At 44.0% G+C, this 25,134-nt stretch overlaps 1 protein-coding gene across 1 annotated transcript in view; it reads right to left on the bottom strand.

The window, feature by feature from the left end:
- CACNA1B (calcium voltage-gated channel subunit alpha1 B) overlaps positions 1-25,134 on the bottom strand; it is a 443,389-nt gene that overhangs the window by 26,644 nt on the left and 391,611 nt on the right. The window contains exons 36-40 of the mRNA XM_054997363.1: positions 23,091-23,156; positions 20,339-20,430; positions 10,955-11,105; positions 7,695-7,822; positions 857-953 (exon numbers count right to left, since the gene is read on the bottom strand). Of these exons, the coding sequence (XP_054853338.1) occupies positions 857-953; positions 7,695-7,822; positions 10,955-11,105; positions 20,339-20,430; positions 23,091-23,156 (534 nt within the window). The remainder of the gene's footprint in view (positions 1-856; positions 954-7,694; positions 7,823-10,954; positions 11,106-20,338; positions 20,431-23,090; positions 23,157-25,134) is intronic.

Below are 25,134 nucleotides of genomic sequence, written 5' to 3'. Positions count from 1 at the left end.
GTGCTGCCCACCCATCAAATGCTATGGTAGAGGAAGGGAGAGAGACAGATGGACACTCTTTATTTTCCCACCAAGGATACCATATTAAAAAGTTTTCCCTGAAGAATGGGTAAGAAGCATCAACAGGGGTGCTACAATCATTCACACCCTCTTAGAGGTTATGATCTTTTTTTATAAATGTCCAGAGCTTGAACTGGGGGAGCTGGAATAGCCCACTCCTGTCTATCTAAATTTGTCCATCCTGGGTCAAGTAACTCAGGGCCAAGCTACAAGTGACGAATGACACTTGAACGGCAAGTGAACAGACTCACGTGTATTCCTCCCTGTTCACTTGCGCTCCACTTGATCACATAGTGATCCACTATGTGATCAAGTGGAGTGCAAGTGAACAGGGAGGAATATACGTGAGTCTGTTCACTTGCCATTCGAGTGTCATTCGTCACTTGTAGCTTGGCTCATAGTTTCTAGCTGGGGAAGTGTGTGCATGTGTGATTTAGCTTTCCTGCACAACTACCACTTCTGTCAAGAGGCTGCAGTTCCCAATTTTTAAAGAACTATAATTGTGCCACGTTTGCAAGTAATGGTGGATCACATTGAGTGGTAGAAATGGGACAACACTACATTACAAGAGACCAAAACAAAACGGTGGCTTTGTTCTACAGTTGCAATAGGCCAGCCCTGGGAATCCTTGGTGGACTGCATCAGGCCCTTCCGCCATACATTTTTGACACCCCATGAACTAGAAGATAAAGCATCCCAAAGAGCATAGAGAAACCACAAATACGACAGGAAAAGAGGGCAGTCAGCTTAGCCACAACACATGGATATCACAGGTCCTCCCAGGAGGAGGTCTAACCTTATAGGCAACACGAGCTGGGCATTTCTTTCCCAGACCAAGTGGTGGGGACATGTGTCTCAGCATTTCATACATGTCCGTGTAACTGATGCGCCCACTTGGAACCAGAGGGAGAGAGAGAAAAAGAAGCGAAAGCAGGAGGGGAAGGGGAATTAAGGTGGGGAGAAGGGGGAAAAAATAAAACCAAGCAACAACAAAGGGGAAAACCAGGGATAAAGGGTAAGCAGACAAGAAGAGAGAGATGTGGGTTAATCCGATATTTCCTTTTTGTTGTTGGTTTGTTTTCAGGGAGGAGAAATGAAACAATCAAAGAGAGAGCCTTAAGCAGAAGATTGCTCCAATTTCATCTCTTTGGGTATCTCCTTCCACTTGCTGACCAATAAAAAGTGACCACTTAATCCCTGCGGTAGTAGTCTGAAATGATTGATGTTGGACACAGGGACAGGAAGGGTGAGGGTCTGAACCTATGAGAGGCCAAGGCAGCGGGGGTGGGGGTGGGGGGTGGGATTCTGCGTTTTTCAAACAGGTTTTGGTTTTGGTTTATTTTTGTAAAGTAGTCATATTCATCATGCCGAGGAGAACTAGCAGGCAGCGTTATGGGACAGCCAGCAGTGACCTGAATAAAACATTTTCCCCCTTTTATCCATTATTCTGATTGTCACTTCCAATTTAAATAAAAGGCTGCAAAAGACAAAAGAAGGCAAGCCCCTCTTCCCCTTTCACCTCCATTTGTAAAGACCTCAAGCCTCTTACCTCCAGTTAGGGTTACCAGTCTCCCGATGGGGTGGGAGATCCCCTGCTCCCAGCCTCTGCCCCCACCACCTCTCACTTGGCTGGGGGGGCATAGGAACGGGGCTGAAAACTCTGGAGCGTACATTTCCACATCATGCCAGGAGTACATGTGCATGCAAGGTAAGGCCGTATTGGTGCACCCCTCCGACAACCTCCTGCCCCCTGATTTCAGTCTCAGGGAACCTGGTAACCCTGGGCAGTAATGAACATGTGGACTGCCTATGATTACTCAAACAGTAAAGCATAAGCTCTCTGTATATACTCAGAAGCACTGCCATCTATTACTACTACTACTACTACTACTACTACTACTACTGCTGCTGCTGCTTAATATATATCAGAGGTGAGTCATCATGGAAGTTAAGGCTCCAAAGACTGAGTGTAAACAAGAGGTCATGGACACAGCCCTCTCAGTTCTGGTGCTGTTAGGATTGCCCTCTGAAAAGTGGTATGCCCAAACTAGGGTTGCAGCAGGAGACTTACTAATATGTAGGGTGGTCATTTCTGGGCTGGGAGATTCCTGAAGATTTGCAGGGGGGCAGCAAGGGCAATTCCACCCCTGCCATTAATAACAATAATAATAATGATGACAACATCAACAACATTTGATTTATAGCACCCTTCAGGACAACTTAACGCCCACTCAGAGCGGTTTACAAAGTATGCTATTATTATCCTCATGACAAACATCCTGTGAGGTGGGTGGGGCTCAGAGAGCTCTGAAAGAGCTGTGACTGACCCAAGGTCACCCAGCTGGCTTCAAGCAGAGGAGTGGGGAATCGAACCCAGTTCTCCAGATTAGAGTCCTTCTGCTCTGACTGGCTCCCTCTGTTGGCCCACTGTCAATACGTGAAGAGAGGTGCTGGAGGGACATCATTCACCAATCTGGGAGTCCTAGTCAAAACCCAGCTTTACAACCAATTAGATGGAAAGGGAAAGATTTTCTCTCATTTGGGAGATATTTCCTGCAGCTAATTTTAGCTTGGTATCTATAGTATTTCAGCAGTTTTGTAGTGAGTTGGGCTTTACCTGCACTTACTTGAAATATTTTCCTACTCATCACTATGAACTGACATTTTTGTCTTCTGCAGGAAGATTACGAATTGTAAAAACAAAAACAAATATATGAGTAACCACCAGTGAGGTCCGATTAAAAACTCAACTAAGCTTTAAAAAATCCCATCGTGCTTTACAATGGCTTAGGGGTACAACCAGGGGGTTTTTTCAGCAGGAACGCGGTGGAACGGAGTTCCGGAACCTCTTGAAAATGGTCACATGGGCTGGTGGCCCCGCCCCCTGATCTCCAGAGAGAGGGGAGTTGAGATTGCCCTCCGCGCCATGTGGCGCGGAGGGCAATCTAAACTCCCCTCTGTCTGGAGATCAGGGGGCGGGGCCACCAGCCCATGTGACCATTTTCTCTGAGGGCAACCCATTATGTTCCACCACCTCTTTCCCCAGAAAAAAAGCCCTGCGTACAACAATTGCTCTGCATGCAGAAGGTCCCAGGTTCAGTTCCTGGCATCCTCAGTTAAAAGGGCTTGAATGACTGGTGTTGGGAAATCTCTGCCTGAGACTTTGTAGAGCTGCTGCTAGGCCAAGTAGAAAATACCAAGGTAGACAGAACAGAAGTCTGATAAAATATCAGCTTCATTGTTTCAGAATGCAAAGAGCGGAACTGGCAAATGTATAACTGGAAATAGTATTGATATTGCCAGTTGATGAGGAAGGGTTCTATATGACTCTGGAAGCAAGATGGAAGGAGATTTAGATTAGCAACGTATCTTATAATTATTTTGTTTTTTTATATTTCTGTAACCTCTTTCTTTCAATAAATTTTATTTTAAAAATGTATCCGCTTCATATGTTTATATGGCTGCTTCCACACACGTTGGATAATCCACTTTCAATACTCTTTAATGAAGATTTGAAACTGATTTTCCATGTGTGGAACAAAAAATCCACTTCTAAAGGATTGTGAAAGTGCATTGAAAGTGCATTATTCAATGTGTGTGGAAATGGCCTATGACTTCAAACGGGGAGACGGGGAGAGTGACCCTTTCTCCTTGCCCACCTGGGGGGACGGTTCACCCACAATGTGAGCATCCATCCATGTAGTAGTGTAATGTGTAGATCTGGCCACATCTCAAACATATGAGCTACATACATGGTTAAATTCAAGGAATAACTGGTCATACCTACAAAGCCTATATGCAATGGATTTGACCAGATCTGGACATCCGATAGCACCTTCAGGTTAGAGGGGGAGGAAGTACACCAGACTCTCCACTTTCCCTTCCTTTCCTATGTGGATGACCCAACGTTATTCCAATATACACAAAGTTTATTCATTCTATCACACGTTTAGTCTAGGATCTACCAAAGTCTTGTCAGTAAACATTTTTTTTAAAATACAACATAAAGGAACTTCCTGTTATCCCTAATAAATATCAGCCATTTCCCCGGCTTCTGACCTGCTGGCTGTGTGGCAGGAAACATAAAAGGAAAGCAAAAACTACCATGGAGGGGAAAGAGTTAACATTTTCCAGTGATGAAGCTCCTCAGCAATGAAGGAGGTCTTGGGATTTCTTTATAACCGGTGGAAATACATTTTTTTCTAGGTAACTCAGTGCATATGGTGAACATATTGGTGTAAGATTATCAGGATGCGCTCCTGTAGACTTTCTTAATATATTTTCAAACCAAGTTTCTAGCTTTTCAAGAGTCAGGAAAAAGTTAGAAGTTGCATATGCTCTAACTGTCTCCATTTACCCTGTTTGCTGGTTCCTATTTTGTCTCTGTTTTGCCTTTGGGGGATGCCTGATTGAAATTTTGTTAGTGTGACTTGCTGTATTTGCTTTTCTTCATGTCTCAAACATGCATGTAAAGGATGCATCTGGTCCCTAATCCTATGTAAATACATGTGCCTGAACACAAAAGCATCCCACAGTGCACAGCCAGCCACAATACAAACGGCTGTAGTTAAAGTATATTTTGAACTGTGGATAACCTCTTCTGAAATAATTATGTTTTTTCCCTGTACAGCTTTTATCCACACTTTCTCAGCTCCTGAATCAGAAGAGGACAAGCCATTCCAGAGTAATTCAGCAGACAACATAACCTTCAGCACTGCACATCACTGGCAAAGATCTTTGGTACGCTAGTAGGAATGTTAGCATGTTCCAGTTTTCAACTACAAAACGTTAGAAGGGATGAAAATTGGTATATATCTAAGGAAATCTATTGAACAATATGAATACTTCTTAAATTTGCCTTCTCCTAGCAAGTCAGCAAAGGGTGGGGAAATCTAAATAATTGTTTTGGCTTTTGTTACCTATCCCAAGATTTTGGGACTGGATTTAAGTACATTTAAGGATTTAAGTACATAAATAGGGAAGAGGAAGAGAGTGGCTTCCTCCCAGTTGATCCACTTGTGGCTAGGAGGAGTGATCATGTTGAAGCCGACTGTCTCATAAGGCTGCCAGTGTCCAGGTAAGTGGGATACAGGTGTGCAGGAGCAGAGATGCATCATGGGAAATGGGAGCATGGGGTGGGATGGGGCCTGTCAATCATTCCTGTTCAGGCAATGGGTTAGTTACATTCCAGTTTATTGTTGTTTTTTTCTTTGCCTTTGCAGTTCAAATACAAAAATAGAAGTTAAAAATCAAGGCAAAAGAAAAAGTAATACCGGATGGGTTTTTTCTAAAATTCCAAACCTTGTATGCCACCCTATGTGGACACTTCTTTCCTAAGCCCAGTGGTGGAGCAATAGCTCGTAATAAATGGTACATATCCTTATAATGAATCCGGCAACTGGAAAGGAAAAATTGGTAAGTTGTGACAAAAATGACTCAAAGACACAGCCCCCGTCTGGAGCCTCACTCCACCATCCCCCTGAAGGCAAGAAATAGCGAAAAACAGAATGTAAAAGCCACATTCATTACAGGGACCTCCCCTTGCCAGTAGTACCTCACCCTCATTTCAGAGTAGGGGTGAACCATCTTCGAGCCATTGTGGAAAAGGAATGCCCTAAGGTTAAATTTCTGTTCTTTTGTTACTGTTGTTACTGCTCAAACTTTCTTGAAACCACATCAAAGGTATAACATTTATAGAATGGAGAAAGCCTCGCCACATTCAGTATGAACGTTTTGTTTGATTTCCAGAGTTGTGCTCTGAGGAAAAATGGCTCTGCAAGTTAGCAGCAGAATCCAGCTGTGCACAGCACTGATTTTTAAATGGATTTTCTTTAAAAAAAAACACCTGATAAACAACCAATACATAAATGGGTAGGCGCGTACATGGTGCTTAAAAGAAATGCCTGCAGTGGGGGGGCAGGGGAAAAGATTGACAGTTAAGACTAGCATTGGACATGTTGGTCTGTACATCTGTCTTGAACTATTTAAAACTCAGGGCCAAGCTACAAGTGACGAATGACACTTGAACGGCAAGTGGATTGAGTGGAGGGCAAGCGAACAGGGAGAAATACACTTGCTGTTCAAGTGTCATTCGTCACTTGTAGCTTGGCCCTCAGGGGAAGTGGCCTCTCCTCAATGAAGATTGTGACTTTGCTGTCAATCTTGCCACTCCCCAATGCTTTTCTCTTTATGTTACCTGTTTTCACCTCAAATTAATTATGCAAAGTCTGAAGGACTTAGGACCAAACTAGACATTATGGTGTCCATGTGTCCGACCCATGGATGCTGACGCCATTTTAGAGATGAACTTGGCCACTTAAAAATGCCCACAGCACAGCAGACCGAGCCCACAGTGGGGTGGGAACAGGTAAACTTGTTTCCCCCGCCCCATGCTTTTTCAAGCGCTAAAACAGCAGTGCTGCTTCAGCACTTGAAAAGATCTGGGATAGGGGGATGGACCAAAATGCCTGGTCCCATTGTACTGTGGGCCTGATGAGGATCGGGCATTGGGGGCATTTTTAAATGGCCGAGTCCAGCTCTAAAATGACATCAGCATCCACGGGACAGACCCATGGATGCAATAATGTCTAGCTTAGCCCTCAGTAGCTTCATATGAAAGAAGAGCAACTTTCCTTGCAGGCTGAATAGCAATCCCATTTCCCAAAACAGTTGTGAAGATTAAAGAAAGACTTTTAAATCCCCTAAACAAAAATTCACATCATCATGACTTGACATTCCTAACAGTTCTAAGCAGGAAAAGCACAAAGGTGACTTTTGAAAATGCAAATATCAACAACGGGGAGACAACAATTAAAACAGCAAAAGGATACTTCCAAGATACTTCCAGTTAAAAGGTCCATCTTGTATATTAACTAGAGTCAGTCTACAAAGTTTAGCTTCAAATATTAATTTTGAATTAATACTGATGGTCAGGGAGCAGAGGAAGAGAGAAGAAAAAAACCCATTGTTTTGTTCCCAGCACATTGGAGAAATCAAAGGCATAAATGCATTGAATTGCATTACTAGATGTCACAGCCACCTTTTTAAAAACATCACTACTTCGTTCCCTTTTTCATTTGTCTCCACAATGGCATAAAGGAAATTCCTGAGTCGTGACTTCTGATTTGTGAATCTCTCTAGTGGTGTGAGAACTTGGCACATACAGCCCTTTAGTGACAACTGCTACTACAGCATGATAATTTGACAGAAGGCAGTTCCTTTGCTGTGTGCTGATTCTCCCTGAGATGGCTTTTGGTCTCCTCAGAGCATGTCAATGGCTAGAAAGGGCCAAGATGATGAAATGATTACCAGGTGAGCTGGCATTTAAAGGTTGTCTGAATCCAGCCCCTGAGCTGTGAAACTGCCACCATGGCCGTTTCCAGATGGCTTACCTGCCTCTGGAACGTTGCGCCATCTTGCGGGGAAAACGCGAAATATAGCGTTTTCTCGCGCGAGTTTTGCGCGACGTCGCATGATGTCGCGCAAAACTCTCGCGAGAAAATGTGATATTTCACGTTTTCCCCGCAAGATGGCGCAACGTTCCGGAGGCAGGTAAGCCGTCTGGAAACGGCCCATATGAAAACAGACCAATCTACCCAAACGCAACTTTACAAGATTAAGAAGCACGTACATACCTGGCAGCAGGGTCATACTCTGCCCAAACACGAATGAACTCGTCGAGATGGTGGGGTCCTAGGATGGAAGAGTCTCGTGTCAAGTACTCAAAGTTGTCCATGATTACAGCCACAAACAGGTTCAACATCTGCAAGGGAGGGAGATGAGGTTGGGTGGGAAGGAGAAGAACATAAACTTTTCTGCTTAATGAGTGGATGCAAATTTCAAAATGGTAGGTAAAGAGGATAGGGCAATATCGCCGGTAGGTAAAGGAGGAGGAGGAAGACTAAATGGTACATACTGAAATGCCAAGGCAGCTGTTTCACATCTAAACAACTGGAAGCATCCCTATTCTCAGCTGGTTTCCAGCCCCCTCTGATTTGATACATATAGACCAAAAGTTAAAAAGAGCAATTCATATAATCACAGACTTCTTTTTATATGAATAGGTGGCTGCAGCATACCAACAAATCAAATGCTTCTCCTTACTGGTTAGCCACCCTGGTGGATGCCTCCCCCCTAGCTGAGAAACAAAGTGCCTCAGGGCCACTTGCCTGAGGAAACACTCCTGCACGCCTTCAGCTACGGGGTGCTTTTGTTCCCAGTTACTGGAGAAGATGGAAGTGATACAAGTGGGTGTCAGGCAATGGGTGGAGAAAGGAAAGGAAGTTCCCTGCAGCAGAATGTCTCAGAAGGTTCAACCTCCTATTTCTGGCAACTGGATGCAGGATATTCCATTCTTCAACATGGGGAGGGGCAGGAGGGCAGCAGTGACCAAGTTAAGGATATGCCGGTGTCTGGTATGCTATTTGCTATTTTGCTACAGCTCACAGTATTAGTGGGGTTTTTTTTTCCTTTTTGCATTTTTGTCTGTTTGCAATCATAGTGACCTCAAGCCTGAATTATCTACTCTGGAAGCTACAAAGCTGCAGGGTCTGCCAGACCCAGGGACTGGTGGGGAAATCCAGAAGAGCAATTCGAGAAACTCAACAAGGAGTTCACAGACTTGGCCCTGCTAGATTTAACAAAACTTTTTTCTTGGTTGTAGCTCTGCTGTCTTTCTGCTCTTCATCTTCAAGAAAACACATACAAAGCAAGGTAAAACAGATTAGTATTTCCCCTTAAAATGAGAGCTACCCTAAGGAGAAAGACTTTTTAAAAAATCACTTTTACGTTGGACTAATCACTGTTTGCGGGGTGGGGATTCAAAGTTCTGTTTTGGAGGGAAATAGGCAACGGTTTTGAAGGAAATTGGAAATGTAACAAAAAGCACCTTTTCACGCAACGTATACACATTTTTCAGTTTGTCCCTTTGTTATCACTGATAAACAGGGCCGTTTCCACACTACCCACCTTCATCCAGAACACTGCGGAATGTTGCGAAAAAAACACGGAAGATAGCGTCTTCTCGTGTGAGTTTTGCGTGACATCGCAATCTTCTGCGACACTCCGCAGCATTCTGGATGAAGGTGAGTAGTGTGGAAACGGCCCAGGTTTACCTGGTTACATTTTTCCCTCTCCCAAGTTACACAAAACCAAATTTCAGTAAATTAAACAATACAGCAACAAAGAGCCAGTCGTAAAGCAATCTAATTAATAATCTAAGATTAAATACTGCAGCCCACTAGCTGCTCAATGGCACAGCATAAGCTTTGCATGCAGAAAGTTCAGCATTCAAGCCTTGCTATTGCTGTTTTTCAAAGGATCTCAAGGTAGGATGGCTGGGGAAGTCTTTTACCCAGTTCCTTGGACTGCTGCTACCAGCCAGAGTACACACTGCTAAGTTAGAATGGCCAAAGATCTGACTTGGCAGGCAGCTTCATAAAGTGCTGGGGAGGGCCCAGCTCAGTGGTAGAGTGTATGTGCTGCATGCAGAAAGCTCCCAGGTTCAATTCCAGGCATTACCAGTTAAAGAGATCTCAAGTAGCAGGCGCTGGAAAGGGCCCTGAAGAGCTGCTGCCAGTCAAAGTAGACAATACCAAACTGGGCAACCTCATTATTACTATACGGCAATTTCACAGGTTTACAAAAGGGAACCAAGGTTTTCTCTTATCTGCAGATATTCTGTTGTTTTGGACACTTGTATGGTTTTCTGAAGGCATCCTGTTAGATGGCAGCTGAGAGGCTACTAGAACTTTCACAGCAACTAAGAGATGAAATCACCACAAATGGCAAATGTTTGCTGACACTATTCTTCCCTGCCAACGTTTACCTTTTCCATTTTAATACATTTTGCTCAGTTTAAGTGGTTTAACATATCAACAGTTCAGCAATTTAAAACAATTCACAGTGAGAGATGCCACGAACTCAGCTTTTCAGGTTTCTAAACTGCTGGTAACCCTGAAAGAGCTGTCTGCCAGGGATGCTAGCAGGGTAAGTACTTACAGAGGGGGAGAATGCCTCCATCATACCACCTTCCATTCTCTTTGAAAAAGCTCTCTCTCCCCAGCTTCTATCACTCTCGAGGCAAAACGGAGTTCTCAGCAAGGCAGCACATAAGTGTTTGTACAGCATCACTTCAAACTGGGAAAGGCAGCTCCCATGATCAAATGCTCCTCATACTAGAAATACTGTCTGAACGTAGAATAGCATGTAAGGCAGAAGGCTTAGACTCCTATTCCATGACAAGATAGTTACAAGGACAGTGAGTGGGAGTGAGAATTTACTCATGGGAGTCCCCCACTTGTAATCTGAATTAGCACCTCCCAGGTTCAGATTTACCACCTTGATAAGAGGCAGGTAAACAAAAGGGTTTGGTTAATGAAACTCTCATATGGGAGTGGGAGAAACTTAAATTGTGCCCTGCAAGCAAGTAACTAACTAGACAAGGTGATGGAAGATCGGCTCAGGGTTGAAATATAAGGGGGGAATGAATTTAACTCTTCTTTTCTCCTCTCGGTTTCGGTGATTAATTTTGCTATTTTAGTCCTAAACTGGGGGAAAAGGCAGGCACCCCTTATTTGCCAGTCTTTTTTTCTTCTAGCCATAAAATTTTTATAACTGCTGTACCTCGCCCTGAGCCCATCCGTGGGGACGGGTTAGAAATGTATAATAACAATAACAATAACAATAATTAATAATAATAATAGTCAGTTTCCCAGAGTGAAACCAGGCAGGGCTGAGGATCAAACCTCCTCTTATCTCCACACACAAATGATCTGAATCACATGGTTGCAACGTCCATTTAGAAAACCACAGGGAAACCTAATGCCTGAGCATTTTGTCAGTTAGGCCTTACCTGAGAGACCGCAAAAGGGATGAAGATCGAGGACTGACTCACCAGAAAGGAGCAGAGGAAGATGAAGGAGACAAAGTAGAAATAGGCAAAGTCACTGCCACATTCATTTTTGTTGAGTTTGGAGAGCTTGTCACAGGCTTGGTTGCTGAGGCATGACAGCATGATTTCATGCCATGCTTCTCCAGTGGCACTCCTGTAGATACAAAAGAGCAAATCTCAGGAGGGATTTGGGTCCAGAGAGCTTGAGTAATCCTCTTTGTTGGAGGCTGTCAACGGCCAAGGATCTGCCAGAAGCGCTTTTGTTAAGGCGTGTGCCAGGGAACTCTGAGGGTGTTCAGAAGTTCACTGGTTCCTCAGTGAGAAAATACGTAATGGCAGGTGAGTTCCCCTGGAAGATGCACCAGCATTGGAGAAGAAAGTTAGCAGCAGGGGACTAGCTGTCTTTCAGGGAAGTATATTCACAAAATATGCAGCATCCTTGAGTTCTGCCACAGTGCAAGGATTACAACTCTGAAGAGCTGTTTGGTGTTTACATAAAAATGTGTAAGGCATCAGTTGTGTTTGCGTCTTGAATCAGGACTCCTAGCAACCATCACTTTGCAGTCACTGTAATCCTGGCCAACCAAGCTTCAAGGGCACCACCTAAACTGCAGTACCATCTCTTCCACCTTTACCTAAACATCAAGCCAGCTGACCAATCCCTATTCAGACCTATGAAGCTCTAGGCTCTGAGACTGAACCTCAACCCATTCTTTAGCCTACTTCCATGTCTGGATTCCACTCGCTTCCCCTTCCCTGGACTTGACCCTTTTCTGGTCTCAACTGTGCCTTCTCTTCCACCCTCTAGGCTCTTGGGTGCTGATCTGGAGTCTGTCCTTACCTGATTTCATCAGTGGTTCCAGGCTGGCAGGTTGATAGCTCCTAGTCCCAGAATCTGGCCACCTGAATCCTGACTCTTGTTGAGGTCTTGCAACATGAGAAATATGAATACATGTTGCTGACCTCTATCTTTCTGGTAATGTCTAGTTAAAACAATGCATTACATCCTTGCATTTCTGGTAGTAGGCATTACTGAGATGTGTGGAGATTAGATGTGGTAAGAACACGGTGGTGAACATGCTCTCCAGGTTGAACATTCTTTGTTTGACTTTCGTCAACTATATTCAAGGCAGGCTCCTAAAGGGATGCTAAGCAGCTTTGTGTCTGTACAGTAGCCTCTTGACAATTGCAGCTCTTGGCCACCTTTGCCCAGTTGGATAACTAAATAATTTCATTTACCAGAGAAAAGGCAATACTTACTGGGGCATGGTCAGCGCAACCCGTAAGCAGAGTTACACTCTTCTAAGTCCATTTAAGTTAATGATTGGACTGTAGATTAATCAACTTGTATAAAGCATGGAATAGCTCTTTGGACCTGTGTCCTTGGAATGAAAAGCATCTGACAGATTGCATTGCCTGTTTCTTACACCAGCACAAGCAGAAAAAACTATTCACAAAGTGATCATAAGAACTGATCACAAGTATTCCTGGACAGGGACATCAGAGGCATCTATGAGCGGAACTACAAGTGGCAAAAGGCACAGGTAGGACACTTGTCAGCTTCTCTCAAGTTTTGGTGGGAAATTTAGGCATCCTGGTCTCGCAGCTTGGCTCTCCGACTGCTGTCCAATGGACTTTTCAACTGTCACTTGTCCAACATTCCGCCAAGCTGCCTACATTTCCCATCAAAACTTGAGGGAAGCAGACAAGTGTCCAATCTGTGCCTTTCGTCACTTGTGGTTCCGCTCTAAGCCTCAAGTTTAATAGTCATTTCCTCTTTCCAAGGAAACCTGGGAACTGCAGTCCTTGGAAGAGGAGCTGGGGCATCTAACAGAAAATTATTAACACTATCATCAGTTCCCATGAGATGGCATATTAAAAGTTTAAAGGCTCCCTTTCTCCTGGCTTTCTGCAAACTATGTAAAACTGAATTAGTCAGGAGGGCTTTTTTATGCAGGTAGAAGGGCTGTACTGTAACAAAATGGTTCAAAAAGATGCTTTTGTATAGGGATAGGGACTGTAGACTATACTACGAAGTACTGTCTGTTGTTGTAAGTATGCTCCTGCTGGGTAATTTCAGCCTCATGTTTAAATTGCTTTTTGCTTGTTTCAGTGTTGTTGAGTTCTGTATCAAATTTCTGCTTGCTTATGCTTTGTTTCAGCATTGTTTTAGTTCTGTATCAGATTTCGGCTTGTTTTCAATTTTTCTGCTATCCAACACTCAATTGCATTGTTTATTCAATGTCCCAGCCGTACATCATATTGACTTACACTATGAAATCACCTTGAATCTCCTACAAGTGACGCCTGACACAGGTTGGACACTAGTCAGCTTCCCTCAAGTTTTGATGGGAAATGTAGGCATCCTGGTCTTGCAGCTTGACTCTCTGACTGCTGTCCAATGGACTTTTCAACTGTCACTTGTCCAACATTCCGCCAAGCTGCCTACATTTCCCATCAAAACTTGAGGGAAGCTGGCAAGTGTCCAACCTGTGTCAGGCGTCACTTGTGGTCCCACTCTCAGTGAGAAAGGCGGACTGTAAATAGCATAAATAAATAGTTATGTCCTTGCTTATGCTTTACCAGGTTCTTTAAAGGTCATCAGCAGAAAATAAAGAGAGGCCACAAGAAGCAAACAATCCAAGCAGGACCGTCTTCCCCCCCTGTGGTCCATCTGATTCCTCACCAGCTTTGTGTCAAAGAGGTCCAAGACTCATCTCATATCACGGGAAAATGCTACACAAATTAGCATAAGAATAACCTAATCTCTTTATGAGAAAATAAAAGACCCAATTGAATTTAAGTTTTGTGCATATAAAAGATTTATGTTAATCAACAGTAACTGGGGATTAATGGCTGTTAGTGTCAGAGTCTTAATGAGCAAAAAGCTAGCTGAACAGAGCCATGCAAACAATTACTTGGTATTAACTTTTGCCTGGGAGGAGGGCAGGGGGTCACAGAGCCATGGCTTAACTTGGGCTTTATTACCGTAAATTAAGCATGAGAAGAGACTATGCTAATAACACTTCCCGTCAGGTAGTCATTTTTATTCATCATCATTTAAGGTCTGCTTAAATTCACGTTTTACAACTGGCAATATTCTAGTGCACTGAATTATATACATCATGTGTTTTGATTGGTAAGTGAGTTTCTTGACTCCTAAACTTTGGCATATTGATAACTTTCATTTATAACCTGCTGCCTGGTCATTAAAAAAAAAATCAGAGAGGCAAAGCTGTGCCTGTTAGCAGGTTTCACAGCCATCAGAACCTCTGATTCTATTCTTTAACCAAGTACAATAGCCTCAGTTTCATTATTTAACTTCTAAAGAGAATTCAGGCTTGACAACCCTGTCCAGCAGGCCAATTGTCCTGGTGTGTCTCTGTGTGCATGCGTGTTATTGCTGGAGAGATTGCTTCCCTCTCTGGCTGAGTTCAATGTCTTCAGTGGGTTTCTGGCCTGCCCTGTGGCCTCAGCTCAGAAGTAAAGTGGGTTTACAGCACCCAGTATCTCCTCCTTCTGCTGGAATGGATTGGAATGGGCAGTTGATCCTTCATATCATCTGGACTCCCACCACTTTTATACAGGGTCCAACACGTCGTATAGGCCCCACAGGACTCCTTGAAATCTTGCATGATTCCTGGCCCATGCGAGACATTAGGCGTTCCCCTTTCCAAAAGCCACGGCACTGCCCTGCTCCCTTCTATGGCTGCTGACCAGCTGGAAATGTTTTTCTAAGCCACCACCTCTATAGACTGGAGCAGCCACTAGTCAGGGGTTGGTAAGTCCCCATCCCCTGACACCAATATTATTATTCTCACATTGTAGATGCAGGGGCTGAAGGACCTGGGTAAAGCTATTCAGTGAGTCTGTTGCTGAACCAGTTTGAACTCAGGCACTCAACCACAGCATGAACAAGTTTGCACCAAAGGGCAGAAGACGTTCACAATACTACCTTATCAAGAGGGGTTAAATTGCAGAAGTTTATTTTAATCAAGCAAAACTAAGGGCAATGGTGTAAAAAGGAGCTACTATGGGATCTATTTTCCCTATGTCATTTTTTCTGATTACTAACAGGTCCCTGGAGCTGCTGTTTACCCACCCAAACGGCCAGGAAACATACAGGCACCATTCAGGGCTTAGCTTCAGACATGGCAGTAACAGGGGGGCGGGGAGAGAGAAGCGCACCCTGACCATATTGCTTTGATCGAGATTGAAAGGCCAGCAGACAGGAAAATGAAAATACACCCACACTTCAGTCTCAATATTACACTTCATATGGATGCAGAAGTATCTCAAGGGTGTAGCGGACGAAAACATTTTATAAGAGCCAATTGGATTTCCCTTCTGCCTTTTCCTCACTCTAGCTGAAGGATGTTTCATATTTGTTCACTTGTCCAATTCTTTGGAAGGCAAAAATTAGATCAGTCCCCCCTCCCCCCAACAAAAGATATAGGGCACAGTTCAGTGTTCCCCCGCACAGGTCTCACTGAAATGAACAGAAGCTGTGCAATTGCACTTGTGTATTAATGTAGTAAGAAGAAGTGCCTTCATGAATCAAGCCATTGTTCCATCGAATATCACTACTGGTCTCAAGCAAACACAAGTCTGTTGCTTAGCCACAGCCCCTCCCTGTTGTGCTGCTTTCATTCTTTTTTGAAGAGGTGTGCTGAGGAAATTTCTGCTCAACTGTGTCCCTAATTCACAATAAACATGTTCCATCCCAGTGTGACAGGAGGTAAATACCAATAGCCAGCTTAGGTACGTATGTATGTGCTGTTAAGTCAAAACTCACATATGGTGACCTCAACAAGGGGCATTCAAGGCAAGTGAGGACGAAGCTACAAGTGACGAATGACACTTGAACGGCAAGTGTATTTCTCCCTGTTCACTTGCTCTCCACTCAATCCACTTGCCGTTCAAGTGTCATTCGTCACTTGTAGCTTGGCCCTGAGAAGCAAAGGTGGTCTGCCAGTGCCCTTCCTCTGCAGATTCTCCCTTGGTGGTTCCCCCATCCAAGTACCTGCCTAACGTCTGAGATCTGACAAGACTGGGCGAAAAAATGCCTCCTTCCCTCCCGGATAATCCACTTACCTTGTGGGAAAAGTGGAGGTGTCTGGTTGCATCTTAAATGTATAGTACTAAAGTATGACAATATAGGACACCTTGGTTGGTTTTGTATTATCATTGCTTGCTGTTATGAGTCAGGGGTTCATTCTGTTTCAATTGTCAGGGATTCCTGAAAAGGTCCTTACTTGATCAGTTCTTGTCCGCTTAGGGGAAAGGAGGGGGATTTAACTGCTGGTCTTCCTTTTATACCTAAGCCATTGCTCATTACATTTCTCCTTCTGTTTTTCATGATCACAATTGCATCATTACAGTAAGAAAAAAGAACAAAGAACAATAATGAGCTATGGCCATGAGAAAAACCCATAGTTTATTCATTTATTTTAAAGATGGATACTCTTTTGATCAAATGGTCCTAATAGTGACTTCCAAACAACAGATTCAATATGATACCAAAAAAAAACCCCAAACCCATAATCCGCAGCACCTGGACTTCCGGCCAGTGGCAGTGGGTCCGTCCCTCTTGTCAGCAAGTCCCTGTTCAACTGGCGCTTGGGCAGAGGGGTGCACAGCACAGCAATCTCATTGACTGCCCTTTGACTAACTGCTGAGATCGGGCTAGTCTTCTCTTGGAAGACAGTGTTCTTCTTAGGAGAGAAAGGAGATAATGTCCAATCGCTGATGGCAGAAGCCAGAGTGACCTTTCTTTTACACCTGCAGTAATTCCCCCACCCGTGGAGAAATTCAAGAAATGGAGAGTGAACAGGGAACCACTAATTCAATCTTGACGGGGAAGCTGCTTTAAAAACGATAAAGAAGGAGGAAAACAATTAAGGGACAATAACCCCAGGAAGCCTCGATATTGCTTTGCCTGTCTACACTGGAGAGGCAGGTGCTGCAACGGCATGTTAAGGGTTTTTTTTAAAAAAAAAGATAAGGTACCAGTCAAGTCTGAAAAAGATCAACGGAGAAAATAACAGAATGCAACAAGTTGGCATTAGACAATGATAAGTTGAAAAGAAATTAGTGAATGAATTGTGTTCATTCCAGGTTTGTCCCCCAGCTGCTTAAATCTGGGGAAGGGGGCTAGCAGACGGGATCTGGGAAACAATAAATCCCTGAGAAAGGGGGGGGGGGTTACCCTGCCTTGAAGTGGGGATTGCTATGTCCACTCCTAAAGAATCCTACTCTGGATCCAGGGGAGTAGAATAACTGTCAGCCAGTTTCAATTATACCATTCTTGAGCACAGTGATTGAACGAGTGGTAGCCGGGCAATTTCAGGGATTCCTGAATGAAGTGAATTTCATTCCAGTCCAGTCCAGTTTTGGGCTTGGAACTGTCTGGATGCAGTTTTTGGATGGATGAAACTTAAATCTTGACACAACAGATGTGCTACTGCTTTGGGGAAAGTGTGATCCAGAAACTGGGGTATCTCCTGTTCTAGATGGAGTTGCACTACAGCAAAAGGAGCAGGTTCATAGCTTGGAAATGCTAGTGGACCCAGGCCCCCTGTTGGAAAAAAAGGTGGCAGCAGTGGGCTGGGGTTCTTTTCACCAGCTTTAGCTGTTCCTGGGCAGGAAAGATCTTGCCACAGTGGTTTATGCCATGAGATTATTGCAATGCACTCTGTGGAGCTGCCTTTGAAGACCATCCAGAAGCTAAAGTTGATGCAGAATGCTGTGGTCTCTCTCTCTCACACACACACACATGCACGCACGCACACATACACACACAAAACCTGGTTGTTTTCAGACAGGTAGAACCCCAAAAAGGGTCTTGTTGGTCATGGCTCTGGAACTTTGGAACTCCCTCCCCAAGGAGATCTGTCTTTTCCCCTCTACTGTTGTCTTCCACCAGCAGGCAGAGACTTTTTGTTTTGTTTGATATTCCCTCACTAACTCTTATTAGCCCTCCTCTGTTTGTGTGTTTTAATATGTTTATATTTGTATGTATTTATATGTTTATATTATGGATATGTAATTTAAAAAATATTTTACACACACACACACATATATGTATTTTAAACGCTTTTTAATGTTCGAAATATTTTAATGTCTTGGGGACTTTGGGTGGAAAGGAGGCACAGGAATGTGATAGATAAACAAACAAACAAACAAACAAGCAGCTAGTGTGGAAGCAATCATCAATACACATACACACTTACATAATCTCCTACATTATCAATATGAATGCTCTTCAAAATGTTTTCTATACAATATTTGCCCAGCCGGAGTAGTGAGGGGATTTGTTGTTGCTTTAAAATAAGTCAGATGTTGCTTTATAAACTATTGGGATACAGTAAGAGTGTCACCTACACAACAATGAAAGGAAGAAGATGTTATAACAAGCTCCTACAATGCACAACTGGAATTCACCAGTAAATTCTCTATGCACAAGGAGAATGTTTTGCTTTTCTTAAGTGGCCCATTGGTTGCACACAAGAGTGGAATGAATTTCGCCACAAACTTGGGAGAATATGCATATTGGCACTTGAAAACGCCAGCCCTCAGACTTACCTGGGAGAGCCAGTTGCAGACCGCAGGAGGCAAGGAGCATGGCGGCCACCATGTTCCCAGGGATGGGAAACACACACACACACACACACACACACACACACACAAAATGCTCCCTGGGGCAAGCTGATGTATTTGCCCCCACAAACAATAATTTGATGGATTTTCCGGAGGTGGGTAATAGGGTAAATGGTGCTTGATGACCTTATGCAGGGCTCATTTCGAGGAGGAACATGCAGGAACACAGTTCCGGCAGTTGCCCAAAGAGGTCACATGACAGTGGCCCCGCCCACCTGACTCTCAGCCATTTTGGGCCCATTTCGGCCTGGATTGGGGCTGAAATGGCCCGGATTGGGCCTCCGATGGGTGGTGGATCACTCTCCTGCTCAGCAGCGGCCCGATACTGACCATTTTGGGCACCTTTTCAGCCATTTTCAGCCCCTTTTTGCCATTTTGGGCCCAATTTCAGCCCCGAATGGCCAGTATTGGGTCCAAAACAGCCAGGATAAGTGATGTCAGGGGGTGTGGCAAATCAGCTATGCTAATGACACTCTTCCAGTGTTGTCAAGGGACGTGGCATATGCGAATGAGTTATGCTAATGAATTGTGCTAATGAGTTCCTCCAGCTCTTTTTCTATGAAATGACCCCTGACCTTATGAGTACCGGATGGGAAAAGTTACCAGGTTTGGTGAATAGTGTTAAGTGTTGCTTAATTAGGGTAAATTGATGAGGGGAAATGAGGCCAGGCATTGATGAGATTAGTCAAGAGTTTCTTGGGAGACCCATTGAAACCTGGACAGTTTCAAACAAATAACTTCCATCAAATGTTAACTAAATATTCATGATGTTAACGTCGTTGTGTAATGTCCCCCATGGGTTAGTAATGACTCGGTGCTTGCACAAGGGACTACTTTTATCTTTTTTAAAAAATTAGCACATACACTATCTCCCCCAAACCTCAGCACACAATATAATTTCAGAGACATTAAGACCTATTCTTAAAAAAAGACAAGTACACTAGAAATAAAGGAGAACTGCAACTATTAACATCATTATAGGTATATAAAGAATGGCTGGTGCTGAAAAAACTGAAAACTATACAGAAGAATCAGGGAAGACGAGCAGTTCCTACAAAAGACACCTCAAGCTTATCTGTTATTGGTAAGAGGTAATATTTAGAGCCATATAATGGTACCTCTTACCAATAACAGATAAGCTAGAGATATCTTCTTTAGAACAGGTTGTCTTCCCCGATCAACATTAAGTTCACTATGGAAAAAGGTGGATTGTCATAAATAAATAAATCGTCACAAAACTCTATAGCTGGAAATGCCTTCCCAACTCAACACCACCAAGTACAGATTGCTAACACACAACCATCCTACCCCCTAGAAAATGCATGGAAGCTTTACCACTTGGTACTCCATGAGACTGCACAACAGAAAAAAATATATAGACTACTTGGGTAGTTATAGAGATGACCAATTAATTATGCACTAGAACACCTTAATATAGATGAAACTGGTTGATTTGATCACTGGCGGTGAGCAAGGCAGGATGCCACTATCATTTTCACAGACCATCATTGATGCCTCATTGACAGATCCACCTCCTCCAGTCAAAGATTACCTAAGGTGATTTGTGGACAGACTCTAAAATTTCACCAGGCACTGCTTGCACTTTCAAGCCTATTCTCAGAACCATGAAGGCTAGATGTCATTCCTTAGAAGTGCATCTGGTACAGAGGGAAACCTAATCCGCTCACACAGTGCCCTGTAGATGGAAAAGATTATGGAAATATTTACCGAAAAAGAAGCATTAGGGCTTGCAAGAATGTTCGGAAGTTGTTGTGGCGATTAATGGATGTGTCATCGTTCAATGCAATGTTTCCAAAGACCTGGGGAGGGTACAAAAACAGTCAAAAGAATGTTCATAAGAACTCACTGAAGCTGCTAGGATAGAGTCAAAGTCATTCAGGAGCCAAGACATGTTGACAATGGACAAAAGGATGTAAATTATAGCACAGGGAACACAAGTGCGTCACTCACACTAATCTGACACTCAGAAGATGGGTAAATTAAAGTTATACCTATTTTACAAATCTCACTTGGTTTTATAGCTGTTTAACCAGCTCCTCCTCATGATGACCTCTCCCAAACAAACCTAGGAATTAAAGTTTGGTGACAGTGCTAGAGGCTCCATTAGTGACCCCCAACTCCCAGCATAAAACGACAATACCCGGGGTATTGGGAAGAGGGAATGGCTATGAAAAAAGAGGTTATGTTTGTAGTGTAGATATGGCCTAGGAGAAAACTATGCCTGCATTTATTGATTTTTGTGCTATTAACACATGAAAATACTAAACTGCAGTAAAGGGTGTTGCCACCAGGGCTCATTTCAAGGGGGAACGTGCAGGAACGCAGTTCCAGCAGTTCCCCAAAGAGGTCACAAGTCAGGTGGCCCCACCCACCTGACTCTTAGCCATTTTGGGCCCGTTTCAGCCTCGATTGGGGCTGAAATGGCCTGGATTGGGCCTCTGATGGGTGGTGGATCACTCTCCCACTCAGCAGTGGCCTGATCCTGACCATTTTGGGCCCCTTTTTGCCATTTTGGGCCCAATTTCGACCCTGAATGGCCAGGACTGGGTCCAAAACAGCCAGGATAGGTGATGTCAGGGGGTGTGGCATATGCAAATCAGTTATGCTAATGACACACTTCCAGTGATGTCAAGGGGCGTGGCACATGCTAATGGGTTATGCTAATGAGTTATGCTAATGAGTCCCTTTTTCTACAAAATGACCCCTGGTTGCCACAAACATAAGGGGAAACGCTGGGCAACAGAAGAGCATGTGACTCCCATTCTCTTCTTTTATTGTTTCATTTTTAAAAAATCTTGTTCCACTCCTTCTGAATTCCAGTTTAACTAGGAGAATTTTGTAAGATTAAATCCAGAACTGGAGTATGCCCACTTTCACACAGCTTTCATTTCCGTCAGTTCTTTCACTTTTCCCCATTCCCACAATAGCTATGCACACATGTGCATTAATAAAACACTGCAAGAAGAAGAGGAAGAGGAACCATGCTGTAGGTTTGATAGTATCAAGATTCTTCTTGTATAGTATTTTACTGATAGGCAGGTATTCTCCATCAAACTGATTAACTATCATGGAAAAAAGCATCTTTATACCATTTTTTGTCTAATTACATCTAGAATGCTATTCTACAGTATTTTACTAATGTGCGTCTGCACATTAGTGACACAGCAGAGAGGGGAGGGTGATTCATATAGACTGAAGAAATTCAAAGCTTTGGCAAGTAGCAGATGCATAATGCTTTGTATAAACACTGGAAATAAACATGGGAGAATTCCTTAGCATCATCAGGTCTGCATCAGAAACAAAGACCAGATAAATCCGAAACTCAGGGAGAAATGCAGATGAGGAGGCTTTCGGTAGCATGCCTAGTCAGTAAAAGGGTGCAGAATAAACTCCTTCTCATAAGCCATTTCTTTTAAAAACATTCTGCTTCCAGGGACTAGGTATAAAGAATCAGTTGGATTCTCCTTCCAAACCCTTTCTGGAATCAGCAGGATCCATTTTACCACTTGGTGTCTTCTGCATCTTTCCAGAGACCAGGTGCTTAGTACCTAATTCTAAAGATTAGAGTTGAAAAACTATTGGATTTGAGTATCTACTCTCAGGGTGTATGGACAAGTCCCAGTGGGATCCAAGCTATATGAACACAGGGAAGAAAGGAAGGGTTTTGGCACCCTGAACCTTCCTTTCCTGGCTCTTGGTAATACTGCACTTCTAAAGAGATCTGAAGGCAAATTTGTAGCCAAACTTTAAATTCTGGGCTGCATGCTTGACATTCATCCTGACCAGGGCTTTTTTTCTGGGAAAAGCGGTGGTGGAACTCAGTGAGTTGCCCTCGGAGAAAATGGTCACATGGCTGGTGGCCCCGCCCCCTGATCTCCAGACAGAGGGGAGCTTAGATTGCCCTCCGCGCTGCCAAGCGGCATGGAGGGCAATCTAATCTCCCCTCTGTCTGGAGATCAGGGGGCGGGGCCACCGGCCATGTGACCATTTTCAAGAGGTTCTGGAACTCCATTCCACTGCATTCCCGCTGAAAAAAAGCCCTGATCCTGACCATCTCAACTGCCAGGGCATCAGATACACACCATTCCTGGCTGGCACTGCACCATTCTTCCACTGTTAGGGATGACCAGATGATGGTGGTGAGGGAAAGGGAGACATAAGGCTTAGCGTCATGATGACCATGCTAAGCAGTTGCATCTTTCCAAGCCCATTGGCTTCAACAGACTTAGAAAGGTGTCCATCTGCTTAGGATGGCACTGGTAGGGTTTTGACTTTGCTGCCTGTGGACTTCCTATGCCTGCCAGTATAACTTGGTGCTGGGTCACCTCCTTCTGCCAGGTGTTTGGCTGCCCTGCTCATGGGGAATCATCAGGCTTGGCAACTCCATGTGTGATCCCAGAAAAGAATATTATTTCAGCATGGCAGCCTTAGTTCCCCCTTGACTGCGATGACAATTTACCTGCATGCCAATGATGGCATAGATGAAGAAGAGCATCGCAATAAGGAGACACACATATGGCAAGGCCTGCAGGAGAGAAACGGGGAAATATAAACATGAGCAACGATGCATGTGAGAACATCCATCTTTGCAGATGGCTAAAACTAGACAAGATTCCATCCCAAACTGCGGTGCCTCAGGGGCTTTCCATTCCATGCATTCCGTAAAACATATAAGGCAAACGTATCAGGAGAGAAACTGGATGGGCGCTAAGCAACCATCTTGCAAATTGGGAGTGGCTGGTCCCATTGCTGGTCACAAGATGATGTGACGATGGGGGTAAAGGCAGACATGGAAATTTATAGGAAGTGGAGGTGCTTTGATAGCACCATTGCTGTTCTGCAAACATATATTCACTGTCCCGAAGAAACTCCTGGAAAAAAATCCATCCTGTTCTGCAGGTTTTGACCACAGTTCATTCTGAAGTGGGGAAAAGTCAGCTGTGCTGGGTCCCCATTGCCTAGCACCCGTAACATCACCAACATCTCTTCCATAATCCCCAGAGTAATTTCACAACTGATGGATCTGTGTATGTGTGGGTGTATAAAAGAAGTATGTGTTGCTTAATTTTAAAACCTTGGTTAGAAACATGCTGGATTCACAACACAAACATGATTGAAAAATGAATGATACCCTGCCTTGGCACAGCGAGCAATTCTCCAATCCAATATCTGACTTGCTGGCATGTTTGTAACACACAGTGCTAAGATGAAGAGCTTGCTGTGACCACCTTAGGGCACTGTGTCTGGGTTAGGTGCCAGAAATCTCCAACTGGGAGTCTAGTTGTGGAATCCCCAAGACAGCTTGCTGAAAGAAGAAGCTGTTAACTATTTCTGAAAGTTTTCTTCCAAGTGACAAAATATTGCTGTTTCAACACAGAGGGAAAAGCCATATCCTTGCAATGGAAGTACTAGCTTTAGGAAAGACATCTATATTCTGTGCAAAGTTATTAATATTTTAATGTTATGCCTCCTCATAACATTAAAAAGACAGTGTGAGGGCAACTCATTTTGTCCTCATAATAATCCTGTGTAGTGACTAACCCAAGTTCACTCAGTGATGGTTGTTGTGGGTTTTCCGGGCTGTATTGCCGTGGTCTTGGCATTGTAGTTCCTGATGTTTCGCCAGCAGCTGTGGCTGGCATCTTCAGAGGTGTAGCACCAAAAGACAGAGATCTCTCAGTGTCACAGTGCCAAGACCACGGCAATACAGCCCGGAAAACCCACAACAACCATCATTCTCCAGCCGTGAAAGCCTTCAACAATTCACTCAGTGAGTTTCATGGCCAAATGGGGGATTTAAACTGTGGTCTATACCACACTAGCTTTTCCAAAATGTTTGGGAAACCCACCTTCCAGTTAAACACATACCTACATCAGTCACCTAGCATAGACATTGGACACACTTTACACCTTCACTTTACACGGTGGATAGTGTCCAGTCTGTTTAAATTCTCTAAGACTCACTCCAATGCAAATGCTTAGCCTCCCCCCCCCCTTTTCCTGCATGTTGTATTGTTCTACCCCTTTCCCCTTTCCCATCAACCATGGTCTGTTCCCACTTCTATCTTCTGTTTCTGTCATTCACATGCTCTCTTTTCACGGTTTTCAGATTTTAAGGAGGTCTATACCACCATAAATGCAGACAGCAAAAGGGAAGCAGTCTCCCCAGGCTTCAACGGAAAACCCAGTAGATAAAGTAATTCCAGAGAAGCAGGGCTTTTTTTCAGTGGGAACGTGGTGGATTGGAGTTCTGGTGCCTCTTAAAAAATGGTCACATGGCTGGTGGCCCCGCCCCCTGATCTCCAGACAGAGGGGAGTTTAGATTGCCCTCTGCGCTGCCGAGCGGTGCAGAGGGCAATCTAAACTCCCCTCTGTCTGGAGATCAGGGGGCGGGGCCACCAGCCATGTGACCATTTTTGCCGAGGGTGATTTAAACTTTAAAAAATTCCCTCTTTGTTCCAGCTGACCCAAAACGACATCATTGTGCAGTCTTGAATTCCACC

The sequence above is a fragment of the Eublepharis macularius genome, chromosome 14 (genome assembly GCF_028583425.1).
Source record: "Eublepharis macularius isolate TG4126 chromosome 14, MPM_Emac_v1.0, whole genome shotgun sequence".
Taxonomy (NCBI): Eukaryota; Metazoa; Chordata; class Lepidosauria; order Squamata; family Eublepharidae; genus Eublepharis; species Eublepharis macularius.
Note: the sequence above shows the minus strand (reverse complement) of the source record. Positions and strands in the feature narration are given on the sequence as shown.